Source organism: Perna viridis, chromosome 4 (assembly GCF_037379345.1).
Source record: "Perna viridis isolate PV_CMFRI_1.1 ecotype Kerala chromosome 4, ASM3737934v1, whole genome shotgun sequence".
Lineage (NCBI taxonomy): Eukaryota > Metazoa > Mollusca > Bivalvia > Mytilida > Mytilidae > Perna > Perna viridis.
Window position 1 is genome coordinate 35,828,479 of NC_142448.1, and position 21,783 is coordinate 35,850,261.

The window sequence follows — 21,783 nt, forward strand, 5'->3', positions numbered from 1 at the left end:
TTGTATATACTTAAAACGTGTAAATACCTTTAGAAGTTGTGTGACCGAGACTTTTAAAGCTTTTATAGAAGTTCAGCCACCTAGAACCGAATTTGCGATACATGACTTCATCCATTACTCTGTCAATTTAAAAGAAGTGTTTCCTTTTTCGGATCCACCCTGGGTGTGGACTTATAGGATTTTCAGGATTGTATTCATTACCAAGAAAGAATGGCGGGTAGAAGCACGTGCGGGACTGTAATGCTAATGTCTGGAGTTGTATTTACAATTCTTACAGTGATATTTGTCGCAATAAGTTTTGGAACCGACTATTGGCTTGATTACACTGTAGACAGATCAAGTTTTCCTGATGCTCTAAAAAATGATGACAAAAATAATGGCAGATATACATTTTCAAGGAACAGAGGACTTTTTCGAGAGTGTTACCCTGGAAATGATACAGATGGTAAGATTTTAAACAGACACACCCTAAGAATTGGACAAATCTTCAAGATGGCGTCCTTTTGAAATCGATACAGGTTAAAGTTTTACATTTTCCCATACTTTCAAAACAAAGTTGAAAAAAAAATTGAACTGGATTGCCAATACGTTGTGTTGGAATTTTATTGAAATTTCACAGACAAGTTTACGTTCGGATCGATGATCAAACTTCAGTATTACAGATATTGAAAACAGGTTTTGGGAGATTTAATAGTTTTCCTATTCACGCCGTCAAAGTAATATGATATGTTAGCAGTAGTGTTTAAGGCTTGTCAATACTACACGCATAATTAAAATACATTTTTTCTAATATAAATAGTGAAATAAATTATTCAACTGCATTTAACTACTTTACAGATAAAATATATATGTCGAAAAAATGATGGACCAAAAGAAACGATTAAATGTAATATGTATACAGTTTGTCATTGGTAATTTTGTGTACGGATGGAGCGAACCATAAATCTTAAAATGTAACGAAGGTCCGATATAGACTCGGGTCTACTCCGGGTCTACTGTTGATATCTCCGATTATAATTTGAATTTATTGCTAAGATCGTCAATGTATACAACAGTTGTCCTACATCGTCATTGTATTTGCATCAATTCTGATGCTTCACTTAAAGTATATATATATAAGTAGCCTAGCTGGCCGAATGGTCTAGGGCGCTGGACTTAGTGCAGGCGGTGTTGCCATAGATGTCACAGCGGTATGAGTTCGAGTCCCGCGGGGGGAACGACAAAAATTTGCTTCGCAAATTTGACAGTTCTAACATCGTTGGGAATTCTTCAGACCCTTCTATAAGTTTACGTTATCTTCCCTGTATCAATTTGATCCGATGGAGCAGGGTAGAGAATAGAGTCGTCACATTCTGAGACGTTGTATATATATATTGTGATCCTTGTGTTTTAATATGCCAATTAACATCGATTTCTCTTTAAGGGTAAGTGTAGTCCAATGGAAGCAAACAAAAAGTGTGCTTGAACAAAAATCGTATTTTGGTGGGTATTGGTTACTGAGCTTGTATATGCATATTTGAAAAATGTTAAGAAATACATGTATAGAACTTAAGAAAATCTGAAGTGTCGAATTTCATTTCTGAATACAAGGCTATTAACTTTTTGTACCATTTTAGAAAATGTATTCTGTATCGTCTCGGATGAAGAGTTTTAAGTGAATCCATTATGTACAGTACATAAAATTGGTTGATTTTATCTCGGTTTACAATGTGACTGTATTTACATGATAAATTCGAATGTTTCGTTTATCTGAGTTAAAACGATTGTGCGTTCCATATTTGAGAAAATATATTCACATTATGGAGGTATCTAAGTTTCTATAGCTATTACGTCTCCATGTAACCAGTTTTAAAATTGTTTGGTGCCTCAAATAAAACGCTTCAAGTATTAAGTTAGTTGTGATTAAGTTACGACGATACTAGTTAGCACAGATAATTGACGAATAACGGCATCAGAATTGCGCCTGTCCCAAGTCAGGAATTTCTGGCCTCTGTATGTCTTGTTAAGTTTTCACTTTCAGTTTACTTCTATGTTGTTGGAGTATATAGGGGCAACTATTTCGCTATACGTGTGTTTAATGTTGTTTTTGGGCCATCTGCATCCTGCCCTATGGTATATGAAGACGTCTTCGTCGCTCATTGAAGACCTATGAGTGGCCTTGACCTGACATTGTTTATCCCGGTGAAGGTCGTTGTTTCTTTGATATATTCACCATATCCATTCTTGGTATATTACATAGAATGACTAAATATACAAATGCAACCTTATGCAACCTTATTCTATCATTATCCACAAGAAAATAATAACTTTTACATACTGGCTAGAGAAACACTAATTCAGGGGAAGATCTCACAAAGGGGGGGGGGGTTCAACTTCTAAAAAAGGGCTTTGGATTTTAACTTTGTAACAATTGAAAAGGATTGTCAAATTCACTCTTATCAACTAAAATCGAATACTACATGTATGCCTAAATTACAAGACTGTGCTGCAAGAAAAGAAAGCGCCCTTTTTCTAGCAGGATTATGAATTTCAGTACAGTGCTGTCCTTGATTCACATTTTAAGTAATTTATATGATTTGCGAAAAGGAAAAAGTGCCTTTTAAACTATGAACGAAATCTGAAAAAAAAGTCTACCAACACAAGTCGTATATGTTAAATAGAACATATGTAGGCGTGCATCATCAAAATTGTTCTTTTGTTTGTTATCGAAGATAAAAAACGAGTTTGATTTGCACAATATGGAGCCGCATGTTCAAACATAGTTCTGAGTTCGTTTTGTGTAATTGTTTAAAAATCTTTTCAAACTTTAGAAATTTAAGTAAATTATCCAGATCATAAAGAAAGTGCAAATAAAATTGTATAGGAAATTTCTAAGTCAACAAACATTTTAATGTGTACACCATTGACGCGTCTTGAATTTCATGTTCAAAAGAATTTTTCAAATACAATGTACTTGACATCGAGGATTTAAGTACATTTGTAGCTGTCTTTGTAAGAATCATGCATATTCTGTAGTATGTGATACGTCCCCAAAAAGGCTGCAAATTTATATTAAGTTATATTAAGTTGCTTTATCATTCTATGTGATGAAATGTTTAATTACCCATTCCCATCTGTCTGGTCTTTTGAATTCTGCAATACATTCTATATAATTCATATCTCCAAAGACCAAGGGTTATATGAAAGCCCACTTGTTAATACCTGTTTACTATGACATTTTATAATAAAAATATGTAGGCTCCCCTTTGCATGATTCTCAGAGGACCCGGGTGTAATTGGTCCATATCCGGTTCGTACCAGGCACCTTAAAAACTGGGAGCACGGATGTGTTCATTCTATATCTTGTCTTGTGGTATACAAGGGAAGAAAGCAATGTCGATGTATGGTGGTACAGGACAGTTCATTTAGATGTTAATATGTAGGATATGTTGTGTAATATTGTGTAATATTGATATAAATGAGCTGTCCCGTACTACCATACATCGTGTACTAGGTTACAGCCCTAGATTAATCCTACGAGGAGGAATGACCCGGCCAGCGAAAGCTATATTTTTATGAGTTCGAGTCCCGCGGAGGGAACGACCAAATATGTGCATCGCAAATTTGACAGTTCTGACATCGTTGGGAATTTTTCAGACCTTTCTATACGTTTATATATCTTCTCTGTATCAATTTGATCCGATGGAGCAGTGTAGCAAATAGAGTCGTCACATTCTGAGACGCTATATATATATTTTAATTCCCTACCTAGCTACGGTACCCTATTTCTTCTTGCTGATCGAAGGAAACAAGAGAATTATTATTATGATTAATATTATTTTGCCTTATGATAAAAAAGTCGTATCTTTATTTCACACGTTTGATTTCAATGTTTTGGGCAGTTTTATTAGTAAGGAGGTAAAATGCAATAGCGTGTCTTTACAATGAGGGTTCATATTATATGAAAAGCCACTTTTTGTCAGATTCAAATGAAAATACAATATGGCTTGAATTTTTGTTCATATCTCTTGCTTCATTAAAATTCATGAAATATGTGACACCCATTTATGCCATTTATGGATAAAACTAGATGAGTGGTAACCCCATAAAAATATTCTATTTCACTATCAATTTATACCTGTATAATTTAACGAACATTATATTTGAGGTATTTCATTACCTCTTATTTCTCACCGATCAAGATCGGTGTGTTGATCGGTGTGCATTATTAGATGCACTACAATCTTATTTTGTTCGTTTAGCTACAAGGGCTCTTACATGATTGATTGATTGTTGGGGTTTAACGCCCGAGCAGGCTTGTTACAATTGACTATTTAGGTCATAAACATTATCAGGGCCCCGATATATAACAACACAACAATCGGGGCCTTGATAATGTTTATGACCTATATAGTCAATTGTAACGAGCCTCTATGGTTCAGCACTTCCATAATATAGGAACACACCAAAATGTGTAACCCGTATCCGCATCCATATTATAACACACCATAACATTCACTACAAAAATGTCATACACTGGTTTGGTACGGGTACGTGATACACATTTTGAAAAGTTATTCAATTCTATTCAGCAGTCTTAGAAAAGAGGAGCTACGGATTAGAAGACAGTTCACCCTTAGTCTATTATGACATAGTCCATGTTTTGAACCAAGAAACCCCAAATGTCATTCAGATAGAAAATAAAATAAGAGATGCATTGCAGCATTGAAAGTGCGATTCACAAAATAAAATGTCTATTACCATATTTTGAGTTACAATACTCAACAGCTCAAACCAGCCCAACACATCTGCATACTATCAGTTAACAAGTACATGTATGCATGCACATGTACAACTTCATAACCAATAGAAGACAGGTGATAAGGCACTAGATTAAAATCTATTGCCTATGCAAACTGGGTTTCATGACCAATTATTCTTAAATCATTCAAAAGTTAACTCAATGTATTTAATTTGGTAAATGTAATGACCAAACGCTCATGGGACATAAAAAAACAAACATCCAGTCATGTTGAAAAACAAATCCTGTCACTGCCAAAAAAAAATAGAAGTGACATCGGTGTGCAAGCTTTTTTGGTAATTAAGTATTCGACTGGTTCAGAGATTATGAACGGGTTATTCATCATTCATCAACACAGAGAACATTTTCAAACATAGATAACCGCTCTCGTGACATATACTTTATAGAACTGAACAAACGGAACCACAGATTAAAAAAAAAGCGTATTATACAAACTTCTTAATTTATACAGCGCAATACTTTCGCTTTAAAACTATTTATTCAGTATGAGTATACCAGAATACGATGGTAAATATAAAAAAAAATCTTAAAAAGTACATACAGTTGTATTTTTCTTATTTCAGCATTCTTACAAGCCCAGTCTGCAGATACTGTCGATACAGAGTGCTTTCTTGTTGACTTAGATATTCCGGATGCTACAGCAACAAAACTCACCGATGAATACATTGCTAGAGTCCGTAAGTAAATACATTTTGTGAAATTTGACAAAGTAAATTACCAGAAGGTATGAATCGGTGACTAAAGTCGAAGTAGAGAGGAGACTTGTTTGGTACCTTCCATCGAGTTTATTAATATGGATGAAGAACTCGTAAGTTAAAAAAGAGCACTATATTTTAAGTATAGTCATTAATGTAAAAAAAAGTTAATAGATTGGTGGATATCATTCTTAGTTCTGCACCACTCTAGCGATTTTGGAAATAAGTGACAAATTCGCCACGCACCTCGACCCTTTTCCATGATAAATGCAAAGATAGTACAACAGTATAAAAGCTAATTTAAATTTTCTCGGCATATATACACATAGATGTAATTGTAGCAATAAATGAATGAAAAAAAGACTGATACATGCTGTACATTTATGTTTTTAGAGAAAATATTCAGGGTTCAGTTTCAATTCGTTTAAAACCAAATAAAAGTATACACCTCTGTTTCCTGTTACCCGACCGACTCGTGCCTTGACCCTGCTCCCCGACGGACTTATTTTTAAGTTAACAAAAAAATAGAAAGAACCACAAAACGACCCGATATTTTACAGATGGTATCACATGACTAATAAAATGTTTTGAATCTTTTTTGATGAAATTTGAGAAAAAAAATAGAATGAAATCCCGACCTACCCACCTATTTTTTCTGACATGTAATATGATGCAGAGGTTGTATTTGGCCTAACTTGTTTTCATTGATATTTCTTTCATTGATGTTGATAAAACAGTGTTTTTTTTTCATATTAAAGCATTGCCTGCTAGAATTTCTACGCACACTCAGAGGTGAAATCACTTTCCAACTGGTATACATGTAATTATGAACACGCGGAAGAAATGCAGAAATCACAACAAAGACTCTCTCATGAATATTGCGTTTTTATTTTCAGATTTACTCAGATGTACTATAGCCTTCATTGGAGTAGGACTGTTTTTACTTATCATAACTTTCATCGTTGGATTGGTTCCCTTAAGTTGTAGCAGACGATCGAAATGGGTTTTTACTTCCGGTTTTCTAGCTTTCTTAGTCGGTAAGGAAGACACAAATTCGAATATTGATTACAATAACAATAATGTATAAAGTATAATCTTTCTACGTGTTTCTCTTCCTCCTACGCGTTCAACATATTACCACGTTATTTAAAAAAAAACTTTTGAAATTGACTTTTGACCTTTATATCAAGAGATCGAAAACCATTAAGACTCCAGAAGTCTTCACAAGGACGTTACCTTAGGACCAATTGACGAACGAACAAATGAAATCCAAATTCATTACCCGAAACACCTTCGTTGGCAAGAAAATATTAAACTCGTTTAGGTATTTACAACTTCAGCCAGTCATCGCCGATGTTAAATAATACCTTTACCTTTACATAAATGAGCACCGCACTTTTATGTATTAGCTTCCTTTCACCGCATATCCGTCGATTTATCTAAAAAGACGTTTGGGTGATTTGAATAATATACAGAGAGGCGGAAAGTCATTTTTTATCCAAGGTTGAAATGGTCTATAAAAAGTGAAAAAGATTTGATAGTTCGGGCGTCTTATCTAATCAAAGTACTAATACACTGAGTCGATGACGATTGCACTTGAACATTAATATAGTTTAGCACTTGTACATTGTAACAACGAACCCCAAAAAGTTGAAATGTTTGTTTGAGAGATTTAAGTCGAACATCTTTTGTATATTGCATTTACGTCCACCGGTGTCCATTAACAACAGTTTGAAATCCATAAGCTTAAGAATTCTTTTATATTTTTTTTTGTATTTGAATGTAATGGTAATAATAGGAGATCAGAAAAAGAAACAGACTCCACACAACTGCGAGAAATTCTAAGTCAGAATCAGCTATTAGGAAATATAAAAAAACAGCGGAATCTTGTCAATAATTTTAAAGTGCTTACCAAAGTGCAATTTTACCTTAACGCTGATAGCGTATTAGGTAAATTTTCTGGTTCTAATTCTAAATCTTACTGGTCAATGATTAAAAAACTTGTAAAATGTTTAGGGGAATCGACTATGATTACTCAGCTAAAAACGAAAATGATGAATTAATTTTGGATGGTCGTACAAAAGCAGATCTTTTGAATAGATATTTTGCTCAGTATCTAACTTAAATGATGCGGGTACTGAATTACCAGTACTTCAGAGAAGAACTGACGCTTCGTTTGAAGAACTCCAAATTAGGGGACAACCATTAGATTCTTAGGGGGCTGGCAGATTTTGAAAATAAATAATCTGTCTCTGATTATGTAGAAAATAAATAATCTGGCCTCATCATACCAGAAAATAAGTATTCTGACTATGCAAATTGCTAGAAAATAAATATTCTCGCCTTGGCTAGTGAAATGAAAATAAATATTCTGATCTTGGCTAGTAAATCGAAATTAAATATTCTGAACTCCACAAAACCTTTTAAAAAAAATTTGGCTCGCTACGCTCCCCATAGTTTCATAAATTAGAGAAGTATACATGTTTAAATACTCCAAAAGTTTTATACAACACCCTAATAGTTTCCAGTGGTAATATTAAATACGTGTATATAAATGACTTTACTGGTGTAATGTGTAATAGTCATGGGCTGGGAGGGTCCACCGTGCACCCTCTACTCACCAACTTCATGATAATTTTTAAGTACCTTTATATCTCCCATTACCGAATCAATTTGTCGCCGGAGAATATTCTCGGGTTCTTTTTCAGTATACATATGTAAGCCTATATTTGTACACCACTGGGTAAAAAAGCCAAGATTTTTTTTACTCAATTGTTTGAGCATCTAAATCGTCCTGAGACAGCATGTGTGAACAAACTAAACAAAAATAGGTATCATCATGTAGCCCAATGTCTCAACTTACAATATACCAAGAAATGTGCGGTAACTAAATGTACCAAAACATCGCTCAAATTGACATATTTTTCCATGTCAAAACCCGTAAAGTATTTATGCTTCAGTAAAAAATGGTTCATTAGAAAGTGAAAATGCTATATACATGTGTTTTAATATACCAAAACTTGTTTGAAGTTGGGTACTTTAAAAAATATTGCCCATGACCGGTGAAATGGAAGAAAATATGAAATCCGAAAACTAATTATTGTCACATTGAAACTGAAAAATACTCACCTGGAATGAGAAAATATGTTGGGTACATTGATAATTAAAACAATACAGTACCCAACATGTCAATTGTACACTGTGTATATGCCAAAATTAACATTTTAGTTCATGTTGAGATATTTTTTTCATGGGTAGGGGCGGCAATTTTTCACCTAACTTGACTTTAAAAAGTTCAAATATTTATTACTTGGGCACATTTGGAAGCTATGACATTATTATAATGTACTATATCACACAAAAGCTTGTTTAAACTACGGAACTACGGTATTCTGAAAAAAAATTACAAATACGGGTAATATAGAAGAAATAAATTTCTGAAATTCTGAAATGTGTCAATTAAAGCGATTTTTCGGTGAGGTAGGGGTCTATTTTGTTCATTTTACCCCAAAACCCTACAACTTTCTTGGTACCATTGTAAAGCTTAGACATTGGGCTACATGATTGTACATATATATGTCAGTTTACTTTGTTCTGTAGAAAGAAGAAGTTTGAAGAATAAAAAAACGTTAAAATTGACTTTTGCCTCAACAAGGTGTAAAAATACAAAAATGCTTCAGTTTATTATTTTTTTTGGGCGACAAAAAGATTCGTAAATGAGAGGTATAAGGGTACCTGTAAAACATATTTTGATTGATGAGTGGCTGGTGGGGTGCACGATATGCGAATCTGTACCCTAAAAAGTCCCTCGCAACATTTCCAGCTAACTTTGGGCATATTGCAGATCCAAGAATGCCACCTGTTGGATATAGTAGAGACTATGCCTTGTATTATAAAGAATGTACTTCATGTCTTTAATAATGAACATAAAAAGCAACTCGTGCTGTGATATAGAACCCAAACTACAAATTTTGGCAACCCGGATATGCAACATTTAAATTTTCAAAGAAAAAGTTAAACTCTTTCATGAGTATGGAAAATAAATAATCTAGCCAAGGTTATGATGAAAATAAATAATCTGATTTTCACCAGGCTTGTAATAAAATTTAAGATCTGAAAAAAAAATTGCCAGGCCCCACCCGAAGAATCTAATGGTCGTCCCCTTAATGAAGTTGAAATTCGTGACATCCTTGGAACTTCTAACTGGGAAAAGCTTCGGGTCGTAATGGTATCAGTCATCATATGCTCATCAAATACCAAAGATACAATAAGCTTTCCTTTTACAACACCGTTTAATTTTCTTTATCACAAGCAAGCTTCCCAACTAAATGGAAAATTGCTAGTGTAATGCCCCTGTTTAAGAAGGGAGATAAATCGGAAGTTCAAATTATAGGCCAATATCATTGTTATCATCTGTTGGGAAGGTATTTGAAAGAGTTGTTTTTAAACATGAACTTAATTATTTACTTACAAACATCTTATTATACAGTCTGGCTTGCTGATAGAGATTTATCATAGAATTGTTATGTCATTAGAAGATAAAGGTTTAAATGCAGTCGGGTTTTTTTTTTGGTGACAGCTCGAAAGCTGTGACATGCAGGACTTTTAGTTAAATTAAATCTTATGGTTTTCATGGTAACTTACACAGATGGTTTAAGGGTTATTCAATTAATAGAAATCAATGTGTTTTCATAGGAAACTTTAGATCGTCAACTTTACACACCAATGCAGGAGTTCCTCGGGGATCAGTTGTTGAGGCCTTGTTGTTCGTAATATATGCCAATGATATAGTAGGCGTACTTTTAAGTCTTGCAAGGCTGTTTGCAGACGACACATCCCTTTCGTATTCCTCTCAACATCCTCATACTATCGAGGATATTTTGAATTTTGATTTGAAAACTTTAGATTTGTGGTGTCGTAAATGGTTTGTGAAATTCAATTCTCAGAAGACAAAAGCATTGCTTACTACTAATAATGATATAGATGAAAACGTTCTCAGCTAATTATTTAAAGATAAAAGAGTACTATTTGTTTCACCGCATAAGCACCCAGAAGTTACTTTTGACAGCAGTGGTAAATTTCACACGCCTATTCTTAATATTTTTCAGTCTGTTAGAAGAAAATTATTATGCGTGCTTAAAAAGCTTAAATATATGTTGAGTAAAAATAATTTGGTTCGTATATAATTGACGTTTATTCGACCTGTAATGAAATAATTGAAATGTTACTGGTTTGCAAATCACATGCTGTCTATTTTCTGTAGATTGCTACACCGATAGCTCCGTTTGTGCTAGTTTTCTAAGCAGGCTCAGTTGGTACTTCTGTGAGGTATATGTAGGTGTAATTCTTTCCCCTAAACATTAGGTTATAACTTTTAGAGTTTTTATGGGAAAGTGTAGCATTAACCTGGCGGAACTATCAACTCGACCTGATCAGAAATATAAGCGCGAATCGAATGATTTACTTGATAGTGAAAATGTCAACAATTAAGTAGCTGTTTTTGCAAGAATCATGCAAAATCTGAAAAATATGATACAACTCAAAAAAGGCTACATATTTTTATTTTTGTAATTAAGTTGTTTTATGGGTCTATATGATGAAATGTGTAATTATTCATTCAAATCTGCAGCTCTTAGGAGATAATCAACATTGAATACCAGTAGATTATATTGTATTTGAGTGTAATTTACAGAGTTATCTCCCTTAATTTTTAATTCTACAGTACATTCTATACAATTTTTATCTCCTACGAGCACAGGTTATATGAAAAACCAAGTGTTAATTTTTGTTTACTAAAGCATTTCAAACAAAATATCAAAAATAAAAATATGTAGGCTTTCCAACCATGTCTCACATTTTGCATGATTCTTATCTGGAGGGCTACTTAAATTGGTTTCATCCTTTATAAGTACATATATATTCATATGAGGTTCTAGAGAGTAACTATTATTGTATCATTTTAGCGTTCTTTGTCGCTGGAGGAATGGCGTTTTTCCATGGAGCTGAATATTTAGAAAAAAGAAAAATCACGGATACAGTCGGGAAGATCAAATTCTACAAGTCCTGGGATGCAGTAAGTAAACTGTAAAGTGATATTAAAATGCGTAAACTTAAGCTATAATAATCTGGAAATAAGTTAATATCATTCGAGATCATTTTGTTGAGAACAAACTCACTTAATATAGCAAAGATTACATATTATACTTACTTTTTAAGTATACGACTACTACATTTTGCCTTCAACTGTTTATGTGTAAGCCTGTACTGTATGTAAAAGAAATTCGTAGTCCCTAATGAACATTCTGTCCGTTAGATGCAAATGTTCACTGAATTGCAGTCTTTAGAAAAAAGATCAATAAATTTTCAGGTTTGCAAATAGGAATGTTAGAAATTAAATACTGTTTTCTTTTGTTTTTTCGGTTTTATTTGTTGTTGTTTTTTTGTTTTTGTTTTGTTTGTTTGTTTGTTTGTTTGTTTGTTTTTTTAATTCATCGATGTGTAATATATATTAACTCTTCACTCTTAAACAAACAAAAGCCCGAAGTTACTCTAACTTTCTACTTTTTGTAATAGACCCATCCTAAACTTAACATGCGTATTCCAAACATAAAATTCATGTAATATTTGAAAAAAAACCGAATTAACATGTATAAAATGTATTGTAGTAGATATGCTCATCTACACGTATCTTAAAATTGTGTGACTTATTGTAGGCTGTCCAATTAAAAACAGAAAGCGACTATGGTTGGTCATATGCTCTTGGATGGGTTGGTGTCGCTTTAGCAATAATTACGGCAATTTTCTACGTCATAGCTGGATTTTATATTGGTGACGAGCGATACGAAGACCGAGCAAGTGACCGCGAGCAACTAGAAAAACGAGGGCGTGGTCAGGATTATGCTGTCAATGGATACGACAATAGAGCTTTCCCGATGGAACGACCCTACCCTCCAGGTTCATACGGTCCTTACCCTCCTCCAATGCCTTACCCAGGGCCATACGTACAAGACTTGGAAAACGGTAGACCTTTACAACCAATGCCTTACTGGTCTTGGAGTTAAATTAATTACGAATTTAAGTATTTAGTTACAGAAAAGAATTACTGTAAACAAAGGCTAGGGGCATAGAGGGTTTCTGAATGCAAAGTTACATCGAAGTCAAGTAGATACAGTTCACGTTATTTGGGTAATTTCCTATAGGTACACGTAAATTAAAATGATTAGTCGATGTCAATGTACTGATATTTATTTGTCTCGGCAGGTATTCCATGTAAATAAAGTCTAGTTGCAGGTTTAATTCCGTCAGTTTTGTAAAATTAAGTGTTCTATTTTCAGATAGAAGCCTTTCGTATTTAGGAAATTAAGTTCAAGAACTCCTCCATTTTTGTAAAATTGATTTCTCCATTTAATTGCCGATAGAGTTCGTTTAATTTTGTAAAATTAAGTTTTTTACCTGTCATATTTATGAAATTAAGTTCTGTATTGGAGATAAAATGCCTTGATTCTGTATTATTTTGAGGGACAACTTTGAGGTTTAAGATTTGAAGTTTTTTTTAAGTAAATAAAAATCTTTTCTCTAAATGACGGATAAGATACACAACAATGTATTGTTCACATACTTTACATTGTATTTTTTTCTCCAAATTCAGCGTTCATGACGTATGAATAATTTTGCCTGTTGCCTTTGTATATCGACATTTTTTGGATTTAAACAATAATACATATATACTTATATATAATAAAAGGACAGCAGTAATCCCTAATGACTGGGTACAGAATATGTGATTTTTTTTAGAATATTTACATTTAGATTTTATTCAAACTTTTCATCTCCTAAACATATTATTATACATTTCTTTTTGTACAAAATGTATTTTTTTTGTATATATTTTACCAGATTTACGCTTATCTTTATGTATAATGACTTTACCTGAATGTAATTTTGTATATCCTGTGTGTTCAAAGAGGGCATATGAGATGTTTGGTAGTTTTCGTGATGTCATTACCTTAATGTGGACAAATAAGATCATCCTATGTAATGTAATGTTATATTGCTTCAATAGGGTTTGTTAGTCTCGTTTTAGTTTCATTTTCCTTACCGGAATTTCCTGTGTAGAAGGTATTGAAATCCGGAGACCGATTTTCATTCTATTATTTACTTCCGGGATCGCAGATTTTATACTGAACTCAATACTCAGTAAATGACAAATTCTTATTTATTTGAATGGTACTTTGGGACCCTTTCTCGTGAAACCACAAAGTCACGTGACGAGACTTACATACAATGTACCCTACTGTGACCAATGCAACACTGCATCACCAAGCACAAGCGTAATGTAAGGTTGACTATTTTTAACAGACGACTGACTTTGACAGATGAATGCATGTGATGAAAGATAATTTCCTTATATCATACCCTATAAGAGCAATACTATTTTAATAAATACCTTTATATACAAACACAATTAGTTTTCTTTATTGTTATGATAATGGACCAGCTTCTGTTGATATCATAACAGCAGAGCGACGGAAGATTGCTGACTGAAACAAATCCTTTTAATTTAAATTTTAATTCGGTTCATTGATTTGCTACTATACGAAAGCTCATTGAAATCATTCTCGTTGGCCAAAAAATACACTCAGGTTAAGTTTTACGAAAATATCGCGTCATTAAGCAAAGGTTTAATGCCACTATGGTTAAGTGCAAATATTTTTGGTCTTCAAAAATGAAAATACAAAATATAGAAACGAATAACAAAAATAGTTATGGACGCTTACCCTACCGGTTCATCTGGTCCATGCTCCCAGTTTTTAGTGGAGTCCGAGTTGCTCATTTGCTTTTGTTAATTTGTATGTATGATTTTAGTTACTTTATGTTCTTTGATGTGTATGTATGTTTTCCATGTCTGGTCTTTGTCCCTGGATTACATACTTTTAATTACTGCTATTACCTTGATCCCTTGATTACTCTTTAATAAAACTGATTCAAACTGATAACACGGAAAGTCAAAATTTGCAATATTTTATTTTTCCAACGAATGTACATACATTGTATAAACTTAAGTAACAATAACAACGACGTTTACAGTATAGTTTGAAAACAGTATCAATGAAAAAAGCTTTATAAACATACTAGTCAATTTTGTATGAAAAAAAGCGTTTTTGTACGTTTTTATCTATAATACAAAATTCGAAAACAAAATCTATAGTAAATACGGATTCACAGATTTTAGAAATGGATAATTCCAGAAAAGTTGGGGTTTCCTTCTATTTGCCCGTTTCTGTCCAAATGTAAAATATGCAAATTTTTTTTTTTAATTCAAAAGAATAAGAAGCAGGGTTCCAACCCTCTACACCCTGGACCCGGTACTGTTTTAGTATACTTATATTTTTGTAAATAACCGGAATGTCCGTCGTACCAACAAAATATTTTGGGTTCCTTTCCACAGAATGAAAAACTAAAATACCACCAATAAAACAAACTATTATAGTTAAAATTAGCATATCATACAATTTAATGATCATTTCTTTGCAATGCTCTTATGATAAAAAAAACTTATTAAGTCAGGCATATTTGTTATAGGGAAAGACTTCCGGTAGCAGTTATGGACTTTGATGTCAATACTTTCGTTGTCAATGCTAAAAAACAATTTCTAGTATACACACCTATAGGCAAACGCAAGAATGTTTCATGTTAAAAAAAAACATTTCTCAAGAAAAATTAAACATTGAATGGCATGGAAATTTCACAAATGGTACTATATACACACATACACAATGTGACCTGATCTTCAAAGAAAATGCTTCGATGGAAGATGAATTTAAAAAACACGCATGTCTGGCTGGTAAATGTTAAATGCAGTCGCAGATATTGAAAACCTGTACATTCCTCTTTGTTGGCAACCCAAAATAATCAAATATCTTTAAAATGCATCAGGTAACACGGCATGTTAGAGCAACTGTAATATCTAGGAGTTGGTCGTTTGTTTTATTATCATTCCTGCGAATTTGCTCCAAATAGTGCATGTCTACTAAGTATTTCAATATAGTATTGCATCGATTCGGGTATATTGTATTTGTTCTGTGAAAGGTAACGTTGTTTTGTTTCTTTCATAAATAATTTTTTACAGTACAGTATTTTCTTATATTTCTAGTGTTTGATATGAACTGATGAACGTCAGTGAGTCTGAATTGTCAAAAATCTTTCCGTCGGAAATCGGAAGTATGTTTAGAATGAATAATTAACGCCGGCGTTTTAGGAAGTCTCGGATGTTCCCTTTAAACAAGATATTGGCAATAAATTATCAGCAAAGTCATGATTTGAGTACAAATCACTAAATTTCATCATATGCAAAGCATAAAAATATTAGAACAACGACAACTATTTGCAGTTTACAATGAAAAAAATACTGTATACTCGTTTATTTCTATGAGAAAGTTCTTAAGACGTCGTCTCCGAGAATATTGATGAAGAATTATATAGACTCTTTGACATGCTAGAATCTAAAACATGGATAATTTCCCCAAGTAGTGAGCTTTTTATCTGATTCGATGTACATCCGGTACATCATCTGACAGCGAGTACACCAACAGTAAAGCGGCTGAAATATACACCTCTCAACGTCATTGTCGACTTCTGCCAACTCTTCAAATTGTGGAGGTCCTAAGTGTTGGGACCCTAAATTAGGGGGTTCCATTTGTGTGTGATCGATGTGAGAGTGTTGTATGCGAGTGTGCTCTATACGAGTGTGCTCTATATGAGGAAATCCTATAAGACCGGGCTCGGGCGTGTCCAATAATAAATCAGCTGAAGCGGAAGAAATATCCGATGCTTCGTCGCCTCCAGACCATTTGGACGTACTGGATGATCTTCCTTTGGATATGACCATAAATTCGTCCCAGCTATCAGGATAGACTTTTGGCATGACTTTCGCGTTTTCCGGAACTGAGTATTTTCTCTTTTGTTTGTCCTTGCTTTTCGTTTCGTGATGTTCAATTTTCGGAATAATGCAACTTATTTTCCTTAATTTTGATTGCTTCTTCGGTCCTGAAACATACAAATGGCCATTCATGTCAGCTCACCTTATTTCGCGGATTATTTCTGTTTTTTTAAAGATCTCATCTTATTTGATCAACCATTGACCTAGGATTCCTGGACTATATGAACTCACATTAGAAAATATGGACAAAAGTTATTGAAACGAGCATGGCAATATAAATCTTCACCAAAATTACTAAAGAAAAAATAAACCGATCTCACAACCTGTCCTTTACTTAAAACGGATTGGTTTAATTTTGCGTGTGATTTGGGATAACTTGAATATACAGTGTTTTAAAGTCATGAGCGTTTAAATGTGAAGAGGAATCCCTAACCAGTTTATGATATTTTCAGGACGATTTCAAAAGCATACCTTTTAGTTTCCTTTATTGTAATTTGTATGGGTCATATATAGTAGCGTCTACACTTCCGTCACACTGTCAACCGAAAGAACAGATCAATAATGTATGTAAAGTGTTTCAGCTTGGTCGTGATCGGAGCAAGTTACGGATTGTGGACCAAATAGATTGTTACTTTTCCGACGATTTCAGCAAAACTTTTACAAATATATCAAAGAAGTCTGTCACAATGACTATCATTGGGAAATGAAATAAAGTAATGCACTTGTTTTATTGAAATGAATCATTTTTCAGAAAATGCAAAAGGCGACATAAATGACTATCGATCGGTACACGATCATTTCTAGCTTGACAACGTGACGGTGTGATCTACATATAAGTCGAGCATTTATGATGCGGTGTTATAAATATTTTATTTGTGATATGTTCAGAAAACACAAATACGTCTAGGAGGAGTGAACAAAACTAAAGCCCCAATTGCTGAGAATAAAATCAGTGATACTTCAATTATCATATTGAAAAAAAACCTAATTAAGGAGGTAGACCTACGGTAAGGGACATAACTCTTGAAATCAGCCGTATGTTTGTTCCAAATTCAATTTCACCTTTCAAGCTTTCCTTTGAAACAGAATGAAATCAGTTCAAGTTACTTTGATGCTTACATGAGAGTGATGTAACATGGTGAATGCAAACGTTTCAATGATTTGTAAGAGTTGTTTCCTTTACCCTATGTCTACAACATATCAACCAAAAGATTTACCATAAGCACCATCCTCGTCAAAATTCAAAAACCTACTTACCCGTTTGATCAAAAGTTTGCATACCATCTTTTATGGACTTTTCAAACGATGGGGCACTTTCTCGTCTAGACCTGCCAAACATGGCGCTGCTCTCTTTCCTCATTCTGTTTAAAAAGGAACTACTTTCTTTTCTCATTCTACCGAAAAACGAACTACCACTTTCTTTTCTTGCCCTATCAAACACCGTGCTACTATCTCTACGCATCAGTTTATTAAATATTGAATCGCTGTTTTTCCTGCTTCTGTCAAACATGGAGTTACTGTCCCGTCTTGTTAGGTCAAACACGGAGCCGCTATCCTTTCTGGGTCTGTCAAATATTGACCCGCTCTCTTTTCTGGACCTTTCAAACAAAGAGCCGCTGTCCCTTCTGGGTCTATCAAATGTAGGCGTGTTATTTAGTTCCTGTAAGTCCGTTATAGCAACGTTATCCCATTTGATAAGTCTATCATACGGACCACTCTCCTTTCTAGATCGTTCACCAAAGCCCACCAATTTGAGGCCGCTTGTGATCTCGTCCTGGACATAAAATACGTTTTTTTTAAAACTTAAATCATGTCTTCTAAGGCCTGTCACCAAAGATTTAATATCGTAAATCACATTTTTTTTGTCGACAGTTATTCATATTGACATAAAGTAGATGATGCCGCTTGAGGAAAAAAAATAAAACAAAAAAAAAACAAAAAAAAAAAACAAAAAAAAACACAAGAATTCTCTAAATTCGAAGTTAAATCAAGCTTTATTGTGATTGTGATCATATCACATTTATCAACAATGATTATTGTGAAAGAGAAAATGGAAAGTATATTTTAACCGAACGAATTTAAGTGAAAGCATATATTGATATTAACGGAATATAAAATTTTTTATATGTTTGGTTTGTTTTTGCTACAGATTCTGATAAAAAATTCCGATTTTTAAACTTTTTTACCAACAAGCACATGTATAGTCAGAATCCTGGAGGAAGAAAATGACCCAGGCCCAATTTAAGTATGGGAATTTGTGTGAAAAAAGAAAAGAAAATAATATAAGTCACAAAATAAGAGAAGATTACAAAAGCTTGATATAAAAAAACCAAAACACATATTAAAGTCTTTTTATCCCGCTTACCATATTTAATGTTTCTCGGCGTCCATATCGACGTTTTCGTTCCGCCATTTTTTATTCCGCTGCTGATTTCTTAGCCTACGGATAATAACAAATAATTTAAATGCATTTGAGTATAAGCAGATCAAGATCTATTCTAATTGATATGAAAACGGATTTTTAAAACAATGAAACCGAAATATTTTCTTGTAATATTGGTGGTAAATAATGAAAAATACTACCTTCTGGTCCTTCGCACAGCATGAGCTCGAACTAATTGGACAGTTTCTTTGGGTGTGCTATTCGCAATGATTCAACATTTAATTTTCACTGTTTTTTCTGGGATCAGCTGCCGTTTCCATGTCCGATTTAAAAGTGTAAATTTAATTTTCACAATTCTAGCCAAACAAATGAATATAGAAACTCACTGCTTTTCTTCATGACACAAAAATAAAATCTATTAAAAATAAATTGACAAGGTAGTCATGACAACTGACACAAACTTCTGTCAACTGACTCATTAGGCTGCAAAAAGCTCACCTTTCATAATTTTTGCGGCCCATGCCGGCTGTCCTGGAAGCTCTCCTAGTCTATATACATATACAAACGTCTAAATATGTTTAACATCACCAAAAGATGGTAAAATTTACACTGAATATTTCGGATAACTGAAATCCTTCTTCATAATAAAACTCATAAAGTTCAAGGTCAAAACAGATTAAGAAGCTGAATCACGTACGCTGTGGGTGATTGTACCTTTTATTGTACATCTATGGCAACACCGCCTGCACTAAGTCCAGCGCCCTAGACCACTCGGCCAGCCAGGTTATATAAAATATAGCTTTCGCTGGCCGGGTCATTCCTCCTCGTAGGATTAATCTAGGGCTGTAACTTAGTACACGCTGTATGGTAGTACGGGAAAGTTCATTTAGGTGTTATTACGAAGGATAGAGGATCAAATTAATGATGCAGGTCACAACAAATCAATATTATACAACGTCTCAGAATGTGACGACTCTATTCACTACACTGCTCCATCGGATCAAATTGATACAGGGAAGATCCCGCGAAGGGACGACAAAAATTTGCTTCGCAAATTTGACAGTTCTAACATCGTTGGGAATTTCAGACCCTTCTATAAGTTTACGTTATCTTCCCTGTTACTAAACATTTGATACAGGGAAGATAACGTAAACTTATATAAGGGTCTGAAATTCCCAAAGATGTTAGAACTGTCAAATTTGCAAATTTTTGTCGTTCCCTCCACGGGATCGTCACATTCTGAGACGTTATATATATATACATATGTGTGTGTGTGTGCGTAATCAAGTCCAAACTACACCCCAATTCTAGAATCGATGCGAGGTTGCAAATTTGCGACGCAAATTTGGTCGCTCACTCAGCGAGATTCGAACCCCATCTCTTCTCTCACATCACCGCCTGCACTAAGTCCAACGCTCTAGAACGCTCGGCCAACTTGGCTATATAAAAATATAGCTTTCGTTAACCGAGTGATACTTCCTTGTAAGTAAATCTAGAGCGTGAACATTAGCACGTGATGTAAATGAATAGGACAACTTCTGATGGCATCGAGTAGGACAATAGAAGATCTGTAACAGCCACACCAAGTATATAATACATAGAAGAAGTCTAAATATATAGATAGGCCTCCGGGAACCAAAAGAGAACAAGTTTTGCCTCGTGTGTCGGTCGTACCACAATCATGACGTATATACATCAAAGCAACCTAAGCCAGTACTTCTCTGTCTTAGAATCAGGCAAAATGTGTATAAATGTGGCACATGAAGACAAAAAAAACACACACAGATCTTATTCAACTATCCAAGTATTTATACCTTATGATCAAAACCCCCAAAAATAACCATAAAAGTGTTAATTAAGTTTGCCTTTTTAAGATACTGACAGGTCAAATTTAGTTGAAATGCACCATTGATTCTTTTCCCAGCCCTTCTATACTACTTAAGGAAGAAACCGATTTCTATGAGCCGCAACTCTCCTGAAACCATACAAGGTCGAATATATTTGTGGTATGAGGTATTAATGTAGTGTTGTGTTCTTCCTAAATTTGTCTTTGAAACAATCTTTTTTTCTACGACAAACGCGAATTTTTGAGAAAATATCCCAATTCGAAGACCGTCATCGGTCCGCGTGTTATAATACGCTTTCGCGTATGCTCAAGCGACGTACTGTCCGGATCATGTGTACACATGTGTTACACCAGTATTGTACGTTCATTATTTTGCTTAATTAAACGACATCCACCATGTACGGACCCCTCCCCTTTTTATGATGTAATTGGCATGACTGGTAAACCCTTTTCCAATTATTTTGAGTAATTTAAGAATTTATTAAGCACCCTTTCACTCGGTGGAGCAGAATTTTCAGAAGATTAACGGGTGTTCAACCCAGCTCCCCTTCCCTTCCATCTCACCCCCCCCCAAAAAAAAACATACCAAAAAAACCAAAACAAATGGATGATCAATCACAGACAAGCAGGAAATGACGTGTAAAACACCTGCATCCTAAGTCCATTTGATAAATAAAACTCAAAAACACAAAAATACATGTTCGATTTTGAACTAGATAAAAAAACGTTTTTCGAGTTAACAAGACACTACTTTGATAACCTACTTGACAGCATTATTGGGTTTGATAATTTACTGAAAATTTTGCAGAATAATAGGACAAAATGTTAGGAGTCCCCTATCGACTTTTGTCGCCAATTCACCATTAAAATTACGAGCGAACAAGTCCTAGTTTTGGGGTTGATCACATATTAATTTTGTATATACATATACATTATTACGTAAAAGGTTACTGAGTGAATGTGCGTCTTAAAAAACTCCCACGGTACATAGAAAATAACTGTAGTACTGTGTCCACACTTTGCTCAATCGACCGCGATTTTGCGGGCATCCTCTAGTTTCCCCCAATACTATCTACGTCACAGGTGCATCAATATAAATTTAAATAGCTTTTCAGTTGT

The 21,783-nt window shown here is 34.1% G+C and overlaps 1 protein-coding gene across 1 annotated transcript; it reads left to right on the forward strand.

The window, feature by feature from the left end:
- The first annotated feature begins 53 nt into the window (after positions 1 to 53).
- Positions 54 to 13,960, forward strand: LOC148619906 (uncharacterized). Its single transcript, XM_088580309.1, has 5 exons — positions 54 to 445; positions 5,365 to 5,478; positions 6,393 to 6,533; positions 11,460 to 11,569; positions 12,210 to 13,960. The coding sequence occupies exons 1-5, from the start codon at positions 211 to 213 to the stop codon at positions 12,555 to 12,557; spliced, it is 948 nt and encodes a 315-aa protein (XP_088436435.1). The 5' UTR covers positions 54 to 210; the 3' UTR covers positions 12,558 to 13,960.
- The last annotated feature ends 7,823 nt before the right edge of the window (positions 13,961 to 21,783 follow it).

Excerpts from the sequence above, each read along its gene's own strand:
- LOC148619906 (XM_088580309.1), top strand. The coding sequence starts at position 211 with ATGGCGGGTAGAAGCACGTGCGGGACTGTAATGCTAATGTCTGGAGTT. Across the intron at positions 446-5,364 it reads CCCTGGAAATGATACAGATG|CATTCTTACAAGCCCAGTCT; the intron begins GTAAGATTTTAA and ends TTCTTATTTCAG. Across the intron at positions 11,570-12,209 it reads TCTACAAGTCCTGGGATGCA|GCTGTCCAATTAAAAACAGA; the intron begins GTAAGTAAACTG and ends GACTTATTGTAG.